The 23,460-nt window shown below is 41.0% G+C and overlaps 1 protein-coding gene and 1 pseudogene across 1 annotated transcript; both read left to right on the plus strand.

Annotated features, from left to right (window-relative positions):
- Positions 1-7,027: 7,027 nt before the first annotated feature.
- Positions 7,028-8,032, plus strand: LOC121682502 (annotated as a pseudogene).
- Positions 8,033-17,002: 8,970 nt separating this feature from the next.
- LOC121681458 (glutathione S-transferase P-like) lies at positions 17,003-21,616 on the plus strand. Its single transcript, XM_042061210.1, has 7 exons — positions 17,003-17,175; positions 17,832-17,864; positions 18,696-18,802; positions 20,118-20,205; positions 20,446-20,549; positions 20,972-21,073; positions 21,165-21,616. Coding segments are annotated over exons 1-7 (624 nt in total). The 5' UTR covers positions 17,003-17,174; the 3' UTR covers positions 21,354-21,616.
- The last annotated feature ends 1,844 nt before the right edge of the window (positions 21,617-23,460 follow it).

The raw sequence follows: 23,460 nt of genomic DNA on the forward strand, positions 1-23,460 counted from the left end.
TGTGCCTATTTAAGGCAAACAGGCATTGATTGCAGTTAACTGCAGCCTGCATTAATTGTGTGTCTATTTGCTTTAAAACCACAGAAGGATTCGAAAGTAAGTGATACTTACCTAGTAATTTCATCTTTAATTTGCTTAATATGAGCTCACAATACATGGCTAAGAGCTAACATTGTAACATACTTGTTTTGTAATATCACAGTCTAAGAAATAGGGTGTGGTTAAGTTAAATGTTCTAACATCATGCTTCAGGTTGAATGTGCTATGCAACAAGCATGTAGGCTACAGTACACTAACAGCATTAAAGTTTTAACCAAATATACTTAAAAGGGTAGTTTTGGTGCATAAATGTCACCATTCCATGTCACTTTCTCTCTCATATTTCATGAGGACCAAGCCTTCTGTTTTGCCATTGCTGTTTCTTAGCATAAATAAGTCAGGTCACTGTGGCACATCAGCTGAGTCGTATTACTGGATTGTATCTGTACAGCTCTTTAACGCCATTTTCTAGTAGAGAACTGATAATGATTCTTATGGATTAAACTTGTGTTTCCAGTGCCTTTTGTGCTGACTTTCTTCCCTGTGAGAGGTGAATACTATGTTTGTTGTTCAAAAGAGTGTGTGTGTGTGTGTGTGTGTGTGTGTGTGTGTGTGTGTGTTCATGCATACAGATAGGGTGAGGAGAAAAGACTAGATCAGACTAGAATATATTTCCGTTTGGATTGTGAGAATATTGTGTGCCCATTCACCTGCCACAGGTTGAAGTGACAAGGCTAATGCTGTGTATGTATGGCAAGCCGATTGAGCATTTATTCTGATATCAGGCATAATTGTCATGTACATGTAAGCCGTTTTTGTCAACTAGTTAACTAGTGAGCCATGTTTGTGTGAACTAGTTAACTAGTGAGGGCCAAAATATGCACAATAGTTAACTAGTGGGAGCCAAAAGGCTCACTAGTTAACTAGTGAACACATTTTAGCTTCACTAGTTAACTAGTGAGAGCCAGAGATGTCTACTAGTTAACTAGTAAAGGCCAAATGCATACCAGTTAGCTAGTTGAAGGCTTTTGGGTCTCACTAGTTAACTAGTGACAGACAAAAATGTGCACATGTTTACTAGTGAAGGCAAAACACCTCACTAGTTAACTAGTTGCAGTAGGTCAATGTCACTAGTTAACTAGTGAACCATAAATGGCTGACTAGCTAGCTAGGTGATGGCAGTAGGCTCACTAGTTAACTAGTTGATGCATAATTTGTCCAAACTAGTTAACTAGTGAGGTCATACATGTATACTAGTAAACTAGTTCAAGACAAAATTCACACTAGTCAACTAGTGGCGCAGAATTCAAATTAGGAGGTAGAGAATTCCGGAAATTGAGGCTTTCTATTGGCTCCCTATGTCCAAATAGAACCTGACAACCAATCACAGTGCAGAATTTCACAAAATCCCACCCACAACATTTGCATGTGGCACACAAGTTAAAGGAGAATTCCGGTGTGATATTGACCTAAAGTGTATCGAAACATGATACCGAGTGTGAACGTATGTCTCATAGCCCATCTCGGCTTGTCCCCTGCACTCCAAAATCTGGCGCTAGTTAGCCGATGCTACCAACATCTTCTTCAATAGTGGTGCTTCGGCATCGGGCTAGCCATGCAAATAAATCACTGTTTTACACCCATTTACGAGTTGCTGCTACTGGAAGAAACTGGAATCCATGCATTTCCACTGAATTATTTTTGGAATCTGATCCCTTATCATACCTGTTCATTCTTACTCGTTGCTCGACTTATCGTGACTAAATTCAAGATGGCTGCAAACGTTAAACTTCGTGAAGATACTGTCTGTATAAATCGTCTTGTAAGTAAACTACCAGTGCTTTTTCAAAGTTCTCAATGTCTCGTTTTAAATGTCAGGGCCCTAGGAAGTCTACCAATGAAGTGTGGAGATACATTGAGCCTCGTAAATGGGTGTAAAACAGTGATTTATTTGCATGGCTAGCCCGATGCCGAAGCACCACTACTGAAAAAGTTGTTGGTAGCATCGGCTAACTAGCGCCAGATTTTGGAGTGCAGGGGACAAGTCGAGATGGGCTATGAGACATACGTTCACACTCGGTATCATGTTTCAATACACTTTAGGTCAATATCACACCGGAATTCTCCTTTAACATGCTGGCCAAAGGAACTCTAGCTAGTAAACTAGTGGCTTCAGTGTGACACTTACATGTAAACTAGTGAAGGCAGAACTGCTCACTAGTTAACTAGTGAAGACACAAATGCCCACTAGTTAACTAGTAATGTCTAAAAAGTGTCACTAGTTGATTAGTGTGCACCAAAACACCCACTAGTGAACTAGTGATGGCAATTTCCATTCGACTAGTTAACTAGTGAGGTGCAAAATGTGTCACTAGTTTACTAGTGTGCCCCAAAATGTCCACTAGTTAACTAGTGAAGACCATTTCAGCCCCACTAGTTAACTAGTGAGATGCCAAAATGGTCACTTGTTAACATGTAAAGGCCAAAATACCCACTAGTTTACTAGTGAGGGTGTTGTGGGCCTTACTAGTTAACTAGTGGCATGCATATTTTGTTCACTAGTTAACTAGTTACACCTAAAAACACAAACAAGCTGACCGTTTTTGTCCACTAGTTAACTAGTGTGCAATACGTTAGACCGGCACATCCGGGAACTTGACTCGTGACAAACGTTCCCGCCCCTTTCGGGGGGAAAACAAACAACCCCTCTCATTAACTCCAACGCAAATTATGGTCAATAAACGTAATTCGTACAGAAATCGCAGGAGTAAATTATAACAAAAAATACCACAAATCAATATGATCACTCAATACATAACCACTTTGCCGGTCGTTGACCGTGAAAGATACCTACAAAAGCTTAATTCAATTAATATAAAAACATGTCCCTTCAGTCTCCCGAGTACGAAGTGGTGCAACAACCCCACTCAGTGACCAGAAATATACGGTCTTCTCTTCTTTTTCTTTTTACAATTTTCTTCTATGAGGATTTTTTTTGAGGACATGGTAGGCAAAAGAAACTCAGGGAGGGGTTCTTAGCTGTGTGGTTGGTACATCTACCGGTTCACTCTGGCTTGTTCTGAGGGAATGTTTTCCCCTCAAAAGGGGCATGGCGCAAACAACCTGCTCTGTGTGACGCGGGTCCGGTTGTAAGTATGTCGCACTTGCATGCAAATGAAGAAGGCGGAACAAGGATTTTGATTGGTCCATTCAGGACTCAGAAACCTAGAAAACATGGCTGACTTCGTCCAGGCTGTTCTAAGAGCAAACTTTTATAAACTAAGATCGTTTGAGCATAAAAATATGTTTTGATAACATGTCTAGTGACAAAGTTGTGGTGTATTGCTGTAATCTACGTTCAGTTAATGTCTACAATCTTTAGTTTTTCAGTTATTAGTCTGAAAATCGCAATAAAACTGGAGGCATTTGTATATGGTTGCAGAAAAAAAGTTTTTTTTTTCTTGAGCTTTTAATTACTTTTGAAACCATGTGCAGTTAATGTGTACAATCTTTTGTTTTTTAGTTATTAATCAGAAAAGCGCGACTGAATGGATACATATGTCTGTGGTTGCCTAGCAACAATAAACAAAGAATAATATTAAAATCGATCCCTTGAATCTTTGGTGTGGATCACTAAGAGCTCACTTGTTAAAGCATGGGGTTTCCCTGTTATTATTAAAAAACATTTTGACAGAATATGAGATACTGCATACTGCAGGCTCTGCTTTACTATCTATACTGAAGTACCGTTGCAGAGCAGTGTGTCACTTTAGCCACTAGGGGCACCCATCAGGACCTGATCGCAAGGCTATGAACAGTAAATTTACATTTAGACTGGGTGGGATTCTTACATAATACCCAATAGGAGTCTTCTACCCACCCTCTCATTAGAATTTGCATAATAGCCGTTTCAGGCACTAGTTAACTAGTAAGCTGCTTCACTGACACACATGCAAACTAGTGAGACTTCAATTGTTCCACTAGTTAACTAGTGGACAAAAACGGTCAGCTTGTTTCTCTTTTTAGGTGTAACTAGTTAACTAGTGAACAAAATATACATGCCACTAGTTAACTAGTAAGGCCTACAACACCCTCACTAGTAAACTAGAGGGTATTTTTGCCTTTACATGTTAACAAGTGACCATTTTGGCATCTCACTAGTTAACTAGTGGGGCTGAAATAGCCTTCACTAGTTAACTAGTGGGCGTTTTGGAGCACACTAGTAAACTAGTGACACTTTTTGCACCTCACTAGTTAACTAGTCGAATGGAAATTACCATCACTAGTTTACTAGTGGGTGTTTTGGTGCACACTAGTAAACTAGTGACACTTTTTAGACCTCACTAGCATTTGTGTCTTCACTAGTTAACTAGTGAGCAGTTCTGCCTTCACTAGTTCACATGTAAGTGTCCCATTGAAGCCACTAGTTTACTAGTTAAAGTTCCTTTGGCCAGCATGTTAACTGTAACTGTGCCACATGCAAATGTTGTGGGTGGGATTTTGTGAAATTCTGCGCTGTGATTGGTTGTCATGTTCTATTTGGACATAGGGAGCCAATAGAAAGCCTCAATTTCCAGAGTTCTCTGCCTCCTAATTTTAATTCTGCGCCACTATCTGACTAGTGTGAATTTAGGCTTCAACTAGTTTACTAGTATACATTTATGACCTCACTAGTTAACTAGTTTGGACAAAGGATGCATCAACTAGTTAACTAGTGAGCCTGCTGCCATCACCTAGCTAGCTAGTAAGCCATTTATGGTTCACTAGTTAACTAGTGACATTGACCTACTCCAGCTAGTTAACTAGTGAGGTGTTTTGCCTTCACTAGTAAACATGTGCACATTTCTGGCTGTCACTAGTTAACTAGTGAGACCCAAAAGCCTTCAACTAGCTGACTGGTATGCATTTTGGCCTTTATTAGTTAACTAGTGGACATTTCTGGCTCTCACTAGTTAACTAGTGTGCACAAACATGGCTCATTAGTTAACTAGTTGACAAAAATGGCTTGCATGTTGGCCTGATATCAAGATATCAGAATAAATGCTCAAGCGGCTGGCCAAATTACATAGAAGTTAACAAGTGGGAATTTGACATTCAGTAGTCAGCTAGTAAACATTTTTGTACCTTACTAGTTGACTAGTAAAATATAGAAGTCTTTAAACTAGTTAACTAGTGCACATTTCAGTGTCCACTAGTTAACTAGTTCACACAGAAATGGCTCACTAGTTAACTAGTGGACAGAAATGGCTTGCATGTACATGACAATTATGCCTGATATCAAGATATCTGAATAAATGCTCAATCGGCTTGCCATATGTATGTGTGTGTATGTGTGTGTGTGTGTGTGTGTGTGTGTGTGTGTCACAGGGCGTGCTGAAGTGATCCGGTTGATGCTGAAAGATCAGGGGAAGGAATGGAAAGAGATTCCTGTCATTCCTAAACGACAATATAGGCTAGGCCTGCTATCCGTCAGTTATGCTTAAACCCCGTTTTTTAATGCTGCCTAACAGAACATCCAGCTGAACTATATAGTTATGAACAGTACTTTAATCATTTCCATATTTAATTTTACGCACATATTTAATTTGCGGGAGTGTAGTGAATCATCGGTTTGTCCCGCACCCGCGAACGCACCTCTCTCATCCCGCCCGCTCCCGCAAAGAGCTTTCAAAAGTTGTCCCGCGCCACACTCTTTTGCGTCGGGACCCGCGGGTCCCGTGGGTCTACCGCAGGAGTGCAGACCTCTATTTTAAGGCTTACTAAATTCACTTTACTAGAGGTTTTAAGCATACTGCATGTTCTTCCTCTTCATGCTACCTCAAATGCACCAGAGGAACTGTGTAGTACTGAATTTGAGGGGTTATATTGTAGAGCTCTTTTTACCTGTTGAAGAGTTTGTGAGGGTAAGCAGGTGAGGAGTCACTTAATGATTTGTTTGTGCACTGCTTGAAAAAACAGGTTTTGGTAGTCAGAGAAACTGGAATCCCAGGCTTAAACCAGAACCCAAGAGATAGAGTTCAACCCACTCCATGCTAATGAGATCCTTTGGGGGATTGATACTTGAATCAGGAAAAGCATTTTCTGCAGTGAGGCAGCTCAACACCATTAGCAGGGATTTAAAGTTTTTTTCAACTGCTTACACACTAAATCTTTGCTTGTCACACAATTTTCTAAACATGTCTTCCAAACATCATAACCCCACACCAAATCTGCAAAACCATATTAATTCTCAGTGTTTGACTCAGTTTTCAATTTACTAAAACACATTTTGCAAAACACCACACACAATGTTCTACCTAACACACATAAATCTAACAGGAAGTAACTTGATTTTGTTTTTCAAACACAACCCATCAAAATGCCACACTAAATCACCAGTGCTTCACTCTCTCTTCACATGTGTAAACACTCTTTACTTTACTGAACACCATCCAATCATTGCCTTAGTATAGGCCTATGAATACATTTACTGTCTATATAGGTATAGACCCTTTCAATCTGCTCCTAGAGGATTTCCGGTTGAAACAGCAACAGCAAATTATTTGGGAAAAATCACTATTTTTGGTTTCAATATTGCTTGCATTTTTACTGTGTATTTCAACTTCTCTTTGTAGATACCTTAACTTTCACTCTTGTATGGAAATACATATATAAAGCCTAAGACAGAAGAGCTTTAGGTTTTGAGCAACAGTGTGTACATGATGTATCCAAAATTTCATATTATGAAAAAAAAAAATTATAATGTGAGGTGAATGTTTGGTTTAAAGATTTTGAATAAAGACATTTTGAATGTTGTGTGTCTTTTTGCTGGAGATTTGAGGTATTTTGCATTTTGTGTGAGCATGTGTGTGAAGTTTTGAAAAATAGACACAGAAGATAGAATAGAGTTTTGGAAATGTGTAAACAATTGTAAAAAAAACTGTAACATCTTGATAAGAATTAAACTCTAATGTGAGTCACATACTGTAACTAGGTAATCTGATATTTTATGTGGGTTTTTTTTCTGAAGCTGTTTGGCCAGTTGCCCAAATTTGAGGATAGAGATCTCGCACTGTATCAGACAAATGCCATCCGCAGATATCTGGCTCGAAAGCTTGGTATGTAGAGTACCTGTCCATAGTGTCCACTGAATGAATTGGTCTGATTTCTTAAGAATGAATTTGACTGAGAATGCTTTGTTAAAATGTAGGACTTTATGGAAAAGATGACAAGGAGGCTGCCCTCATTGACATGATGGATGACTCCATAACGGATATCATGACCAACTACATGAAACTGATCTACGAGGACTATGTAAGTGGTGAAGTTCCTGGCAAAGTTAGAAAGAAGGTTGATGTAACTTAATGCAATTGACATAAACTTAACTGTGTGTGTGTGTGTGTGTGTATAGGACACAAAGAAAGAGAACTACCTCAAAGAGTTTCAAAGCATCCTGGCTCGGTTTGAAAAAAATCCTTGCTTGTAACAAAGGGGGTTTCCTTGTTGGAAAACAGGTAAAATCAAAATTGACTGATCATTAAACTTTCATCACAATGCTGACAAATTTTGTGTGTTTAGGCTATCATCTTAGCAGCCCATCGGTGGTTCTCAAAGCTGCTGTAACCTACTGGTTGTGCTTTGGGGTTAGTCAGGTGCGCCTGCACCTTGGATTGGGGTGAGTCAGGTGCACCTGCATATGGATATGACATGTTATCTGGCCACACCCTTATTGTGTCCTCTTTGTTACAGATCTCCTTTGCAGATTATGGCCTCTTTCTCCAGCTGCTGCACCACCAGGTCTTAAGCCCCACTGTACTGGATAACTTCCCTATGCTGCAGGCCTACAAAGATCAAATGTGTGCTCGTCCAAAGATTAAGGCCTACTTGGAGAGTGATGCTTTCAAAAACAGACCAATCAATGGCAATGGAAAGCAATGATGTGCATATGAGCCCCAGAAACAGCAAACATATTTTTCATTGAAAGGAATACAATAAACTACATTAAAACACTTTATAACTGAGTGTGGTCTGTAAGTGCCATGGCCGGATTATCATGACCCTGGGCACAAAATCGAAATGGGCCCCTTCTGCCTCGCCACATGCACACACGCACGCATGCACGGCGTATACCTGCAGGCGCACCTGACTCACTAACCCCAAAGCACAACCAGTAGGTTACAGCAGCTTTGAGAACCACCGATGGGCTGCTAAGATGATAGCCTAAACACACAAAATTAATTTCTGTGAATTAAAGCTCTTGTGCAGATTATTTATGGGTATCCGCATTTAGTGTGATGTCCAAGTTCCATGATAGTGTTTGTTTCATGCATGCAGTGTGTGGTTTGGATGAGCCAGACGGGCAGCTTGCATGTCTTCAGCGTAAAGTTTTGCGTGAAAAAACGTCCAATTAGCTGCCAGAATTTTTTTTTAAATCCACGGGGGAAAAACCCCTGAACTCCTGAATTTGTGTAGCCTACCCTACTTAGTACTAGCACGCACATAATTTATGTGCGCATTCTAATGCCAGGTACAGATTACAATCTAAAGCAGGCAAGGCTTACTGTACATGAATATGACACACGTTTTGACCAGAGACAAAGCTAAAGGTGAAGATATTTTCAGTTCCGGCGCCGACGAGAGTGGCAGCATGTCGAGGTAGCTCCGTGTCTTTGTGTTTTTTTACCGTCTTTTGTTTACTTTTTCATCTTTCATCTTCAGCCAATGTACAAGCCAAAAGTTCAGAGGCTACCAGTTGCCACGCGCACCTTCAGGAAGTGGACACCAGAAGCGGATGAGGCTTTGAGAGACTGCTTTGAGTCCACTAACTGGAGTGTGCTACTGAATGGAGAGGACTTAGAGGAGGTCACACATTGCACTACTGACTCTCTGAACTTCTGTATGGATATTGTTGTTCCCACAAGGACTGTACGCTGCTATCCAAATAACAAGCCTTGGATAACCAGTAATGTCAAGACCCTTCTCAATAGGAAAAAGATGGCGTTTAAAGAGGGGGACATGGCAGAGCTGAGGCGAGTACAGGGGGAACTCAAGAATAAGCTGAAAGAGGCTAAGGAGGACTACAGAAGGAAGATGGAACAGAAGTTGCAAGAAAACAACATGAAGGAGGTGTGGGACTGTATGAAATCCATCACTGGCCTTAAGAAGAGCAGCAGCTCTGTGGAGGGAGACCTGGACAGGGCGAACCAGCTGAACCACTTTTACAACAGGTTCGATTGCCCTGCACCAGCTACAAGTACTGCTCTTGTTTGCGTGCCCGCCCTACCTCCACCTCCCAGTCTCCCAGTCTCTCCAGCTCTGTATCCCGGGGACATCCAACGACCTAAGCCCCCATCACCCCACGCCCTGCCCCCGCCTGCACTCCCCCTCCCCTCCCCCCTCCACCATCACTGCAGATCAGGCTATCGCACCTCTCCCCCACATGGTGACCATGAGCAGTGCGGCAACAATGGCCTCAGCCAACGGCCATCAGTCTCTAGCCACACGACAACCCTCTCAGAAGCACCCCTCCTCCTCATCCACTTCCCTCATCCCACCCATCATTACAGCTTCTGAAGTAAGTTATCTTTTAAAAAAACTTCATCCTCGTAAGGCAGCGGGACCTGACAGACTGTGTCCAAGGCTACTCAAGGCCTGTGCTGCTGAACTGGGGGAGCCACTGAAGCACATCTTCAACTGGAGTCTACATCTCGGACAAGTTTCAACACTGTGGAAGACATCATGTCTCACCCCCGTCCCTAAGAAGCCACACCCCAGTAAGCTTAATGACTTCAGGCCTGTCGCTCTAACATCACATGTGATGAAGAACTGGAGCGACTGGTCTTAGGTATGCTCAGACCCCAGGTACGCCATGCACTAGACCCGTTACAGTTTGCATACCAGGAGAAAGTGGGCGTGGACGATGCCATCACTTATCTTCTACACAGGACACATTCTCACCTAGACAAGGGGAAAAGTGCTGTGAGAATCATGTTCTTTGATTTCTCAAGTGCTTTTAACACCATCCAACCCCTCAGACTGGGAGACAAGCTCTTGCAGATGGGTGTGGACGCTCACCTGGTAACCTGGATTACAGACTACCTGACCGAGCGACCACAGTTCGTTAGACTGAAGAACTGTCTCTCTGACACTGTGATCAGCAGCACCGGAGCGCCACCGGGAACTGTGCTCTCTCCAGTCCTGTTCACCCTGTACACATCTGACTTCTGCTACAACACCGAGTCATGCCACATGCAGAAGTTTTCTGACGATACTGCAATTGTGGGGTGTATCAGGGACGAGCAAGAGGAGGAGTACAGGAGCCTGGTGGAGGACTTTGTGCAATGGTGCAAACTCAATCACCTTCAACTCAACACTTCAAAGACCAAGGAGATGGTGGTGGATTTTCGCAGGTCTAAGCCCGCTCTGCTACCAGTCTCCATTGATGGGGTCAATGTGGAGGTGGTAAGTATCTGGGTCTCCACCTGGACAATAAACTGGACTGGTCAGCCAACACTGACGCACTCTACAAGAAAGGGCAGAGCAGGCTGTACTTCCTGAGGAGGCTGCGGTCCTTCAATGTGTGCAGCAAGCTCCTCAGGATAATCTCCCAGTCTGTTGTGGCTAGCGTCCTCTTCTATGCAGTGGTATGCTGGGGAGGAAGCACAAAGAAGAAGGATGCTGGGCGACTTGACAGGCTGGTAAGGAAGGCTGGCTCTGTAGTGGGAGCTGAACTGGAGTGCATCACTTCAATATCTGACAAAAGGACCCTGAACAAACTGATCAACATCTTGGACAATGAATGCCATCCACTCTACAGCACTAAAAAGCAAAAGAGCTTGATCAGCTGGAGACTTCGCTCACTGCCATGCACAACTGAAAGGCTGAGGAAGTCATTTGTCCCCAGGGCCACTGAACTGTTTAATGCTTCACTAAAGGGAAGAGGAGAGATAGACTTCTCTGCTTAGTCTGTCTGCCTCTCCACCCTCTCCATGTTTGAGTACTGAATGCCCACTACTGCTTTATTACTGTTTTACTAATGTCCACAGCCTAATGTTTTTACTACTGTTTTCCTGCTACACTGTTTTTCATGCTATATTAGCACACATGATCAATGGCTTCTGCTACAATACTGAATGGCTGTAACCCTATGACCTCAACCTGTTCTTGCACTGACATAGTTTTTTATAGTTTTTTATATTACCTTGTCTACATTATACTTTACTCTCCTATTTGTCCATATTATTTATGCTGGTCTCTAGACCTTATTATTGCACTGTTTTGGACTACTTTTTGCACCTTCACCATGACACTCACTCTCTTGAGCACCTTACCATACACACAGAACTACAGGACTACTGTTGGACTACTTTTGCACCCTCACCATGACACTCACTCTCTTGAGCACCTCCCAAGCTGAATGGCATGGGAATCATGCCAAAAACCTTCCGACCGTCCATCTGAAAAACCTGTTTGAGTCGTGACTCACTCGGATCTTTCACCCGTGTCTTTAATTTAACCCATGAGTCGCGAGTCTCTAGTATCATTAACTCGGATCAGTTGAGTCCTACTACAATTCAATCTAAAACAATAAACAGCGGCACACACAAACCTCTTGCAACATTAGCTAGCCTACTAGTCCTAGCCATCGTAGCTGCCAAAAATGTAACAATTTCGTAGGCAACCACAAATCCACAAATCAACTCAAGCGACTGAGTGAGCAGGCAGTCCGAGATAACTTGTTAACTTCCTGCAGAGCCGGAACCAGGGGCGTAGATTTGCGTGGGGACCGAAGGGCGTGTCCACACCAATGTCAAATTACGACTGAAATGTCCCCACCAATATTCAGGTTGAAATGTGGAAAAAAGCGCTCACATGCGCTACACAAAGAGTTAAATCATTTCTCACTTAAGTGCTGCGGATCATCTCGTACAGATCTTGTAATGTGCAGCCTATAAGGGTAAATCGCGCTGATTTGAAGTTACCTATAATAACTACCAGTGAGCCGCAGTCTCCTGCGCAGCATGGCGCACTACAAGGCATATGAAGTGCGTCCAAATTCACCCATTCTTCTCTATTGAATTCCTCGAGAAGTAGGCTACTCATCATGTGTCACATGAAAGAGCCTTTTCTCAGCTTTTAAACGGTGCTAGCTAGCCACTATTTGCTGTGATAAACAGTTTGCGAGAAAAATAACGTCAAGAGATTTAATAATTATTCTCTGCGCCTTCTCCACATCCATTCGTCTCGGTGGAATATCGTAGGCCTACACACTCTTCACGCAACAAATGACGAACCATAGGCCTATATCAGAATAAACAGCAGACCTTACCGAACACAAAGGTGAATGTATTCCCGTGTATAGTTAGCTGTTCCAGAGTAATCCGGTTTTGAAATAAATTGTAGCAAAATTCAACATGGTCTTTCGGCTTTAAGCATTTCTTAAAACTGAGCTGTGATTACTTCGCCTAGATATCTGTAATTATTAGAATCAGAGAAGCTCACGGATAAGAGTTTGTCAATGTAGCCTTAATGTTTTCTTTTCACAAAATGCTAAGCATGCATGTAGGCTATTTAAGTTTCTTAAAACTGAGCTGTGCTTAGATGGGTCAATGCATGATTTCATAAGACCAAATAGAAAATAAATGTTAAATGTTAAATATAGCCTACATATCTGTAGGCTACATATTAAAATCAGATTATGCAGGCTACACAGTATAGCTAGATCAAGTTGCACAGTAGCACATTTTAATCATGGATAGTAGTTAGACAATAGCACATTTTAATCATTTTATATATCTATAGTGGCTGGTGAAAGAGTTGAGGGGGGGGGGGGGGGGGGGGGTAGTGGGTGTCCCCACCAAAGCTCAGACCAAACCTACGCCCTTGGCCGGAACATTGCAGACTCACAGACCATGGGACTCAATTGGAGCTGCTGAGTAGCAATCCGGGTTAGTCGGATCAGCCGGGCCGGTTAGGCTACGTTGAATATGAGTCAGTCAAATCAGCCGGCTATGTTGTCATGAGTGGATCTGTAGACGAGCGAGTAGCTCTTCCTCAAGGTGAAAAGCAATTCCACAACAAAAGCCATTCTTTCACTTTTAAAATAACATTCAGTGTTCTGCATGTAGCCTAGGCATAGCCTAGATTTGGTGTATAGATGTAGCATATTAAAATGCAAATAGGTCGCGCAGACAGTCCGAAACCTTGCACGCTCATGGAGCTGCTTGAGTAGGCTATCTACCTGGGTCAGTCGGATCGGCCGGGCCGGGCCGGTTACGTTACGTTGTTATGAGTGCGAGTCAGTCCAATCAGCCGGCTACGTTGTCACGAGTGGTTCTGTAGACGAGCGAGTAGCTCCTCGTCAAGGTGAAAAGCATATCCACAACAAAAAACATTCTTTCACTTCTGAAAGGTTCTGCACGTGGCCTAGGCAGAGCCTACTTTAGATTTGGTGTATAGATGTAGCATAAATGCAATTAGGTTGCGCAGACAGTCCGAAACATTGCAAGCTCTGCATGGAGCTGCTTGAGTAGCCTACCCGGGTCAGTCGGATCAGCTGGGCCAGTTATGTTACGTGTTATGAGTGCGAGTCAGTCGAATCAGCCGGCTACGTTGTCATAAGTGGATCTGTAGACGAGCGAGTAGCCTAGTTTCTACTCGTGTCAAGGTGATAATAATAATAGGCCTAATAATAATAATGAGAATAATAGTAGTAGTAGTAACTAGAAACGCATTTCCCAAGGAATTACCAGTGCATGAAAATGCAAAAGTTGTGATGTAAAATATCATGTATAGTTAAAATAGATAATACAGAGCTGGTTACTGCGGTGATCCTAGACATGGTGGTTGCATAGCTTAATAAAAGTTAATAGTTTAAAAGTAGACTGTTTAAAAGCTAAATGTAGATAGTTTAAAAGTTGTTGATAGACAACTAGTTTAATAGATAGATAGTTTAATGATAGTTTAAAAGTAGACCGTTTAAAAGTTGAAGGTACATAGTTTTTGACAGACTGGAAGTTTAATGAATGTTGATATTCAAATAGTTTAATGGCTGTGTATAGGTAGATATTTGACGATAACTGAAAGTTGGAATGGCTCTAATGTTTGCTAGCAGTTATGCTAACATTTTTAACTATGCTAACCATGCTACTTAGCTAATGTTTTCTAGCAGTTTTGCTAAACATGCTAATGTTAACTATGCTAACCATGCTACTTAGCTAATGTTTTCTAGCAGTTTTGCTAAAAAGTCTATGGGGATTTTTAAAAAGTTTTTCTTTAATAGTTTAAAAAGTATAAAAGTTTCAAAGTTGAAAAGACATAGCAGCTTGGTCCGTTTGAAGACCTACGTTACAAAGTTTGAATGAAGTTTCTAAGTTAAACTGTTCAAGAGAAATTGCGTACGGAAAAAGTGGTAAGCGGAATAATAATAACTAGAAAAGCATTTCCTGAAGGAAATACAGTGCATGAAAATGCAAAAAATATGATGTAAAATATCATACAGAGTAAAAACAAACTATATTGGTTGCTAGGTAGATGAGGTTTAACCTGTCATTTCAAAAGGCAGGTGGCAAAGGTTGCTGCTATTGAAAAATACTTTGAGAGTGAGTATGTGTGCATGTATGTAGCTGGGTAGGTCATGGTACATGGTACAAAAATACAGAATTTAAAGCACTAGCACAACACTTAACTCACAACCCACAACTACTGAAAATGGAATTACTCTTTTAGAGTGAGTGAGTGAGGGAGAGAGATAGAATATTTCTGTAAATGTTTAATGTTAATTTAGAATAATTTATTTCCTTGTTTCCATCATTATACAGTTTTAAAATGTTTAATTGTTTGTGTTTTTGTATATGAAAGAAGTTGATTGTTGTAGATAAGTAGATTGTATATTTTAACTTGTTTAATTTCTAAAGTGTATATATGTAAAAGCTTGTATAATTTTTAAATGTTTGTTTTATTTGCAAGGTTGTGTTTGTCAAACTTGTTAATAAAAGTAGCTTGTGCTTTTAATTACTAGTTCTGGATTTGTGTTTATTTTCAAGTACTTTTGTTAGTTAATGGGCCACATGTGGCCCGGGGACCCAGCCGACATTCAGCCAACACTCAGTCAGATCAGTTTTATAGTGCGTGGGCCAGTACAGGCCCAGAGGCCCAGCCGACACTCAGCCAACACTCAGTCAGATCAGTTTTATAGTGTGTGGGCCAGTACAGGCCCAGAGGCCCAGCCGACACTCAGCCAACACTCAGTTATATAGTGTGTGGGCCACACCTGGGCCAACAGAAACAATAAGAGTCATTTCACAGTGTGTGGGCCACACCTGGGCCAACAGTTCCAATAAGAGTCATTTTACAGTGTGTGGGCCAGACCTGGGCCAACAGAAACAATGAGGGTCATTTTGCAGTGTGTGGGCCACATCTGGGCCAGAGGAAATTCTTCGTGTCAGTTATCAGTAACTGGGCCATTGTTGGGCCGGAGGCCCAGCCAGAACTGGGCCAACACTCACAAAACCCTGAGGCAAGGTAGTGGGCCAGAGGTGGGCCGGTCAAATTTTGCTATCTGGGAAGGAGAACAGTATTACCTTAAACACACATGAGGAAACTGAACAGTCCAATCAGTAGGCTAGGATAAGCTAGCCAACTATGCTACTTTGTTTACAATATTTCCAGGCTTCAACCAGACAGCTGAATGTGGTAGAGTTGTAATAGAAATAGTAGGCCTAAGCTATAGGCTAATCTGCATAAAGTGTGCTGTCATAAATATCAGACATTCAGTATTCTCTCTTTTTATATCAGGATATAAAATAATACCTTGGGTCAAAAATCACGATATGAATATAATTGTTAGGTTGGTGTATCGTTACAGCCCTACTGTATATCGCTACAGCCCTATCTTCCAAAAATCTGTCTAAATTGTACCAAAAAAACTCAGCAAAATCATCTTAATGACAGTAAAATGTGACCAAACCAAGTTTAAATAGTGATTTTGAATCTTGAAAATGTCAGATATGGACTCAGCATCTCCAGTAACCCCTAAAAACATACTAACATTGTCCATTTTGGCCAAGCAGCTCTTATAATATGATCAATATAGGCTATTATGCTAATTTATGCTAATTAGCTCAATTACACAATTTGCACAACATATATGCAAATTAGCATCCGGCAGTTTCTGCGTGCTGGGAACCCATACTATATATTTCCATCATAAAACTTTGGTGTACTCAACATTTCCGGGTCCACAATGGGGCTCTATGGGCTGTCCACCGGACTACTTTGGGCGAACTCGATGTAGGCTAATTCACAAACGAAACAGGCATACAGACTTACACAGCACAGCCGAACTCACTGCTCACTCATAAGAGTAAAAAGGGACGTTACATGCCATCACATCAGAGTCTCAAAAGGTCTCCAAGAACGCCAGAAAAAGTAGCTAGATTTGTCGCTAGTCGCTTTTTACTAAAAAAAAAAGCTTGGGGGGTCTGAAATCTCGCTAAATATTTTCTGGCGTAAGTTGGCAACACTGGCAGTAAATGACTTTCACCATCGGACTTTGTTCGTCTATCTATCTGAAGCTACTGAATTATGGATACGTGAGGCCAGTCTCATTTGACGTGAGGCCAGTCTCATTTGACAGCAGGCCTATCGTTACGCGCCTCCTACATTTCTGCAAGACCTCCAAAACAGAATTTAGCCTACACAACTTTCAATTTCGAATTTCAAAGTCACATTCGAATTGTTTTAAACAGCAAAAACCATAGTATACTTAAACTTTTGTTGCATTTAACATTTGACATAATAAACTACCTGTAACCCCTTCGACAGCTCGACGAACTTCATTCGATTTTGGCGCTCTCCCTGATTGCCTCTTTTATCACAGAAATCTGTCTCTCCGTCTGTTACTAATAAGTCACGCTGATATGGAAGTTCCACTTGCAGCTTCCTACAACATAACAAAGGGAGTAAATTTACAGTAACCATGCCATGTTACTGCCCCCATTCAAGCCAGAGTTTATATCTACGTCAGCGTGACTCATCAGAAACAGACGGAGACTATAAACTCCTGTCTCGCGCTCTGCTTCTTCCAGTCGCTCGCTGACAGCTGTAGATCTTCTGGTTGTGCCCTGAACGCTGATCTAGTCCTTCCAACACTCAACAGTAAGTATTGCGTGCTTTTATCTGCGTTTGCACATGGCAGTGTTACACCTCAGTGTTAAAATGTAACTAAATATTTGGAGCACGTATATCTTCACCAAAATGTGCGGGGGATTGAGGTCAGACTGACAGTATAGGCGCCTGCCTTTACTTCCACCTAATGACGCATGGCAAGCCTACATCTGAAATGGACCATCGCTGCTTTGACAAACTAGCACCGAATTTGTATTTTTTTTATACAAATTCGGTGAGAAAATCCTTAATGATATGCACGCCACACTTAACGCGTGTTTCCTCTTGCAACGTGCAATAGCTTGCTTAGCAGTGTGCAACAAATCATGATCTGCAGTATCAAACCAAACCATAGGCATTTAAAGTGTCCAACCTTTAGGCTATGTCGCCATAGGCTACAACAAAGAGAATTGTTGGCGTGGTGCCATCGCGTTGCATAACTTCATCCACCGGACACATTTCAAGTTTTGTCATTAAGCTCGATTGTAAGTGGGCGAACGTTACAGGGCTTTTGCAAACGTAAGAAACAACGCAAAGTAGGCCTTGCTAGGATATTTGGAGGTGGAATACGAACACTAGTAGTCTAGCGCTGATTGCATTTTTATCATGTATGTAAAGTGCATTAACAGACGCTTTCTCTTTCACAGTGCCGTACACCATCACTTATTTTGCTGTGCGAGGTATGTAGTATCCCTTAAGCATTAAGTCATATGACCGATGCTTGCTCTGTGCCTTGGTAGGCTCCCTAGGGGAGAATTAGAATTGTTGGTTGATTATTTGAACAGACCAGAGAATGCCTAAGTGGTTAGTTGACATAAATAAAATATAGCTTTAATTCTGAGCACTGTTATGGACAAGAACTGATGGTAGGCTTAGGCTACATCCTTGCAGAAAAGAAAAATGGTAAAATCTTAAAATTCACCATTGACCTACATTTTTTTTTGGTCGATTGGCAAGAAAAAGAAGTTTTGCATTCCTAGTATGTGACCCAGATTAAGGGACAAAGGATCTGGACATTTTTTTCTGACTCCAATTTGACCAGACTGTTGATTTGGTCTTGTGTCTGGATTCTTTTCTATGATTTTCAGAAAATGAAATGTCAGTCTTCTTTTTTATTATGTTTTCCCTTCTGTGTTGTGCATTGCATGGCGACTAGTTATTTGTAGTGATGGACATTTGACTGGTTAACCTAATTCATTTATATTTTGATGGTTTTCACAGGAGCCTTAGCTTATTAGGCCTAATATTTTAAGCACAGAACTAGTGAGAAGGATACAGTGCTGTGGCATCATAACTGCCCTGGGGTGCGTTTCCCAAAACCACAGTTGCTAACCTGTTAGCAACTTAGTTGGTTGGCAATGGGAAATTGCATTGCAACCAACAAAGTTGCTAACTTAGTTATCGATAGCAGCTATGGTTTTGGAAAACGCGCCCCTTAGCATCTGCCAGTGTCTGTTGACTCTGTACCATATCCAGGGTGTGCCAGTAACTCTTGGCTTGTGTTGTAACAGGGCGATGCGGGGCCATGAAGATCATGCTTACAGACCAGGGTCAGGAGTGGAAGGAGGTGGTGATCAGCTTTGATGACTGGATGAAGGGCGACCTGAAGGCCACCTGCGTAAGTGGAGTTTGCTTAGTTTAAAGGCACAGTCTCTAGCAATAACTAGAAAATGTAATTTTGAGGAAATTACCAGTGCATGAAAATATAAACACTGTATATTGATAACAACTGACAGTTGAAATGTCTGAACAGTTAAATAGTTGGGTAGTTTAAATAGTTAAATTATTTAATAGTGAATTATTGTAGTGAGGACATTTATTTTGAAACTGTTGTGGGCAGAGGAAATAGTTGAACAGAATCTGTAGTCTTAAGAGATTGTATGCTTAAAGCCTGAGACAGAGTATATAGTTTAAAAGTTGAATTTAGATGGTGTAATGGATGTTGATAGACAGAAAGTTGAATGGATGTTGATAGGCAGATTGTTTAATGGATGTTGGTGGATAGTTTAATGGGTGGATGAGTGAATGGTTTGAAGAGGATGAATGGACAGAAAGTTAGATGGAATGTGCCTTATATCCTTGTAGAATGGAGAGACACAGAGCGAGTTGGCCTAGTTGAGCAAAAAGCAGTTGATACAGGTGCAATCAATTTAACTGGCCCTTTGATGGGTCCTAGTTGAGCAGCTGGAAGTTGATACAGGTGCAAATCAAGTTAATTAGCCCATTGTGATGTCATCAGCCCAATGTTAAGTCTATGGGGAAAAATAAGCTTGTTTTTTTATTAATATCTCAAAAAGTATAAAGTTTACAAAAGTGAAAAATACATTCCCCAAGTGTCCTTTTGAAGACCTACGTTACAAAGTTTGAACAACGTTTCTATGTTAAACGGTTAAAGCTGAATTAGATGCAGAAATTTGGTGGGAAGAATAAGAAGAAGACTTCGGATAACAGAACAGTGCATTTTCATGCACTGTAATTATATTATTGTCAACAACAAAAACAAGTAATATTTCATATAAGATGGGGACATTGACTATCTATGAGCTTGGAAGAAATGACCTCTAATGCGAGTCTTGATTTGTGCAGCCATTGCACCAGAGATAAGGAGGTGACTGGACTGAGCTGTGTGCACTTAGTTTTGCAACTTTTTAAACTGTCTTTATGTTGTAATACTGTGAGGCTTGACCCAAGCAAAAAGGAATATTTCTTTCAAGGTGTGCGCTGGGTTAAAGGTTAGTCCGATGCCCTAGTCTCCAGCCTTGTCATTTATTGCCTTATAAATTACATAATCAATGCTACTACTATTTTATACAACTGTAGTAGTAGCATTGCGTTCTGGCCAAAAGCATATGATTATCTTGTTCTGTGGTTCATAATGTCTTGACTCTAAGGTATTTTGCATCAGTTGTCAACTTTGACTTGATATCTTGCAGGTTTTTGGCCAGCTGCCAAAGTTTCAAGATGGAGACCTGGAGTTGGTCCAGTCTAATGCTATACTGAGACACTTGGGTCGTAATCATGGTAAGTCAGTACACAGTTCATGGTTAGACATTTGAATATTTGCACTTTGGTTTTATGATAAACCCACAACACATCCTGTCAGACAACTACATCTTCTTATCACACACAATTTGGCACACTGCTCCTCCACTACTGGCTTTTTTTCTGAGCATCTGCCAGACTGTGTCTAGTTTCTTTTATCCAAAGATGACTATGGCCCATTGTTGGGAAGTAGTTCATTTCTTTCCTGTGTATTTCCAGGTGCATACGGCAGTAACGACAAAGAGGCATCCCAAATTGACATGATGAATGATGGCGTGGAAGACCTCCGGCTTAAGTACGGCAAGATGATCTACCAGGAATACGTAAGTTCTGTTTCTGTTAGCAATGATACTGTATATTGTGATTGTAACTACAACTCGTCAGATGTGATTGTTTATCCCCAAGCCCTGCTATTGTTCATTATAAAGCACCTGTGGTGAAAAGGCCCTTTGTGATAAGATGAAGGGTACAATTATTTCCCTGATAACCGTTTTGACAAAAAAACGACGAGATAATTTGGATGTAAACAACCGATAAGAGGGTAGCTACCTTGTAAGACTCCTGCTTGTTTGTAATTAGGAGAATGTCGTAGAGCATTACATTGTTTTTTCCTCTGTTCATTGAAAACACACCTACTAATTGTCAACTTTTACAGTACCTGGTTAGTTGACAGACAGAGCTTGGCTTTGCTAAGCTACTCAAATACATTTAAATTAAATGAATGATTTCTCTCTTTACTTCCCAGGATACTGGAAAGGATAAGTACATCCAGGAGCTCAGTGATCATCTTTCAAAGTTTGAAGCTGTCTTGGCCAAAAACAAGTCTGGTTTCTTGGTTGGAAATAAGGTATAGTGGACCATGGATGTGTATGCTTCATGCAAATAATATGATTGTTCCTGATATTAATCCTTTTTCTCTCTGTGTGTTTCTGTTGCAGGTGTCTTTTGCAGACTACAATTTGTTTGATATTCTGCTCAACCATCAGGTCTTGTGCCCCACTTGTCTGGACAAATTCCCAGCCCTGAAGGCATTTTCTGCAATGATGTCAGCCCGTCCAAAAATTAAGGCATTTCTAGACTCTGATGCCTGGAAGAAATTGCCCATCAATGGCAATGGGAAACAGTAGAGGTCTACTGATTTCTACGATATGCTCATCAATGGCCATGGGAGACAGTAGTGCTATAGGTCTACTGATTTCTACGATATGCTACATCTCATGTCAACTACACCCCCTCACATCGGCACTTACTAAAGAAGCTCCGAGAGCTATTTCACTTTTGTAGACAATTGCCAGCTGAATGTTAACATTTTGTACTCTTGCAATATAATGCTCTAACTAATGTGACTTGAATAAACAAACTAATTGTGAATTTGCATCACTGATATGAACTGGTTTGTCTCGTCATTTATTACAGATTAAAGGGGAACAACATTCTTTGAACATACTACTTATAATAATAAATAAGTAGTAGCCTAAAAGCAATTATTTAATTCATTGATTAGCATTGTGTAAGTTGGAAATCAGAGGAATTCCCATCACATGACAAAGTAAAACTGTGATTACCATGTGATCTTAAGTGACCTCAAAAAAGGGATGTCACAAGATCCTCTAGATGACTAGTAGGTATGGTACTGCAGACACGGGTCATTCAACAAAGGTGCCCTTAAGAACACATTTGGCATTGTGGTGCAAGTCATATGGTGTTTTACTCTACTGGCAAAAGTATTTGGCTTAATACATTCTCGCGCTCTCTCTCTCTCACTGGGCTCTCCTGAAAAAGCAGAAATATGATGTGAGAGATCCAAGGGTTCTTGTTGAAGCATATAGGGATGTGAGGTGAAAAAAGGTATTCCAGCTAGTCATTTTTACATTACATTACATTTAGCAGACACTTCTTGACCAAAGTGACTTACGTATGTCAGCTATATTAAAGTATAATTTGCCATGCAGCAACCATGTGTGTTGGTTGGTACAGGGCCATAGCCAATTTGAAAAATACTGAGGTCTAGGGCCTTGAGAAGGGTGGTCAGTTGGTAGTCAATTGCACATTACATACAGGAGGCCTATTACTATTTGCAAGAAACAAATTAGTTAGTGTTTCAACTGAAAACCACAAATTCTGAAAAATACACCAAACATCATGTCATTTTTGATTAATTTTGTAATCATTAGCCTTATCAGCAACAGTGACATCAGACGAGCTTGTTTTCTTCCGAATTAAGAAGATTATGAAGACATAAATTCAGAAAAAAAAGCCCTTTGTTTTTCTGAATGATGATAAGATAATTAACATGTTAATTTAAAAAAGTGCCAAAGTCAAAATGTTACTGTCTATGCAGCCTTCTCAAGCTTTGGGCCCGCAATTGCATAGATTAGCGTCAATTGCACTGCTGTGGGTCAGCCAACAAAACAATCTTACCACGAGAGAACCAACAGAACTATTCCATTCAAATAGTACTTACTTAACTGGAAACACCCAGACAAGTGGCCAAGACAATGTGACTCATTCTTCATCATCCAACAATCACACCCTGTCTAATGCTCTAAGTTAAGCCTACCACCAAACATGCAAATGTGTATGAGAGGTAGGCCTACGGGTATTGGAACTATTTTCTGTTAGGGGGTGCATGAACGGCTGAGGTGTGCGTGGCACCTAACGTACCCTGACCCTTAAAAATCATGTTGGAGTTGGACTTTGATAGGCTATAGAAAAATAAATATAAATAGAAATATAAATAAATAATATAATATATAGGCCAAATGTGGATTCGGAGGTTTCTCCCCCAAGAAAATGTTTCATTTTGTGGTTGCTAAACACACCATCTTAACATAGTTTGAGAGAGATAGACTAGCCTGTGTTCTGCCTGACTCACGTCAACATTAGCCTATCCCATGCATTAAAGGCCTAGGCAGGGGTGCTGCTGGTAGACTATCACAGGCAGTGTATGCAAAACGGCTATGCACTGGTTGCATGCAAACTAAGCTGTCTCTGTGTCACACACACACACATACACACACACACAGCAGACATTGATGCTGCCCAGATAACAAAATCAGATTTACAGATAATGGACCACTGGTGGCATGGTGGCATGCCACAACGGCTCCAATGTTGGACCATCACTTTCAGGAACTTGTGAATATTAAAGGAGAAATCCGACGAGTTTTCAGATAGATCTCCGTTTCTCAAGGTCACTGAGTGGCCTACTATCGGTACAAAAAAAACAAAAAA

Source organism: Alosa sapidissima, chromosome 14, assembly GCF_018492685.1.
Source record: "Alosa sapidissima isolate fAloSap1 chromosome 14, fAloSap1.pri, whole genome shotgun sequence".
NCBI classification, from domain to species: domain Eukaryota; kingdom Metazoa; phylum Chordata; class Actinopteri; order Clupeiformes; family Clupeidae; genus Alosa; species Alosa sapidissima.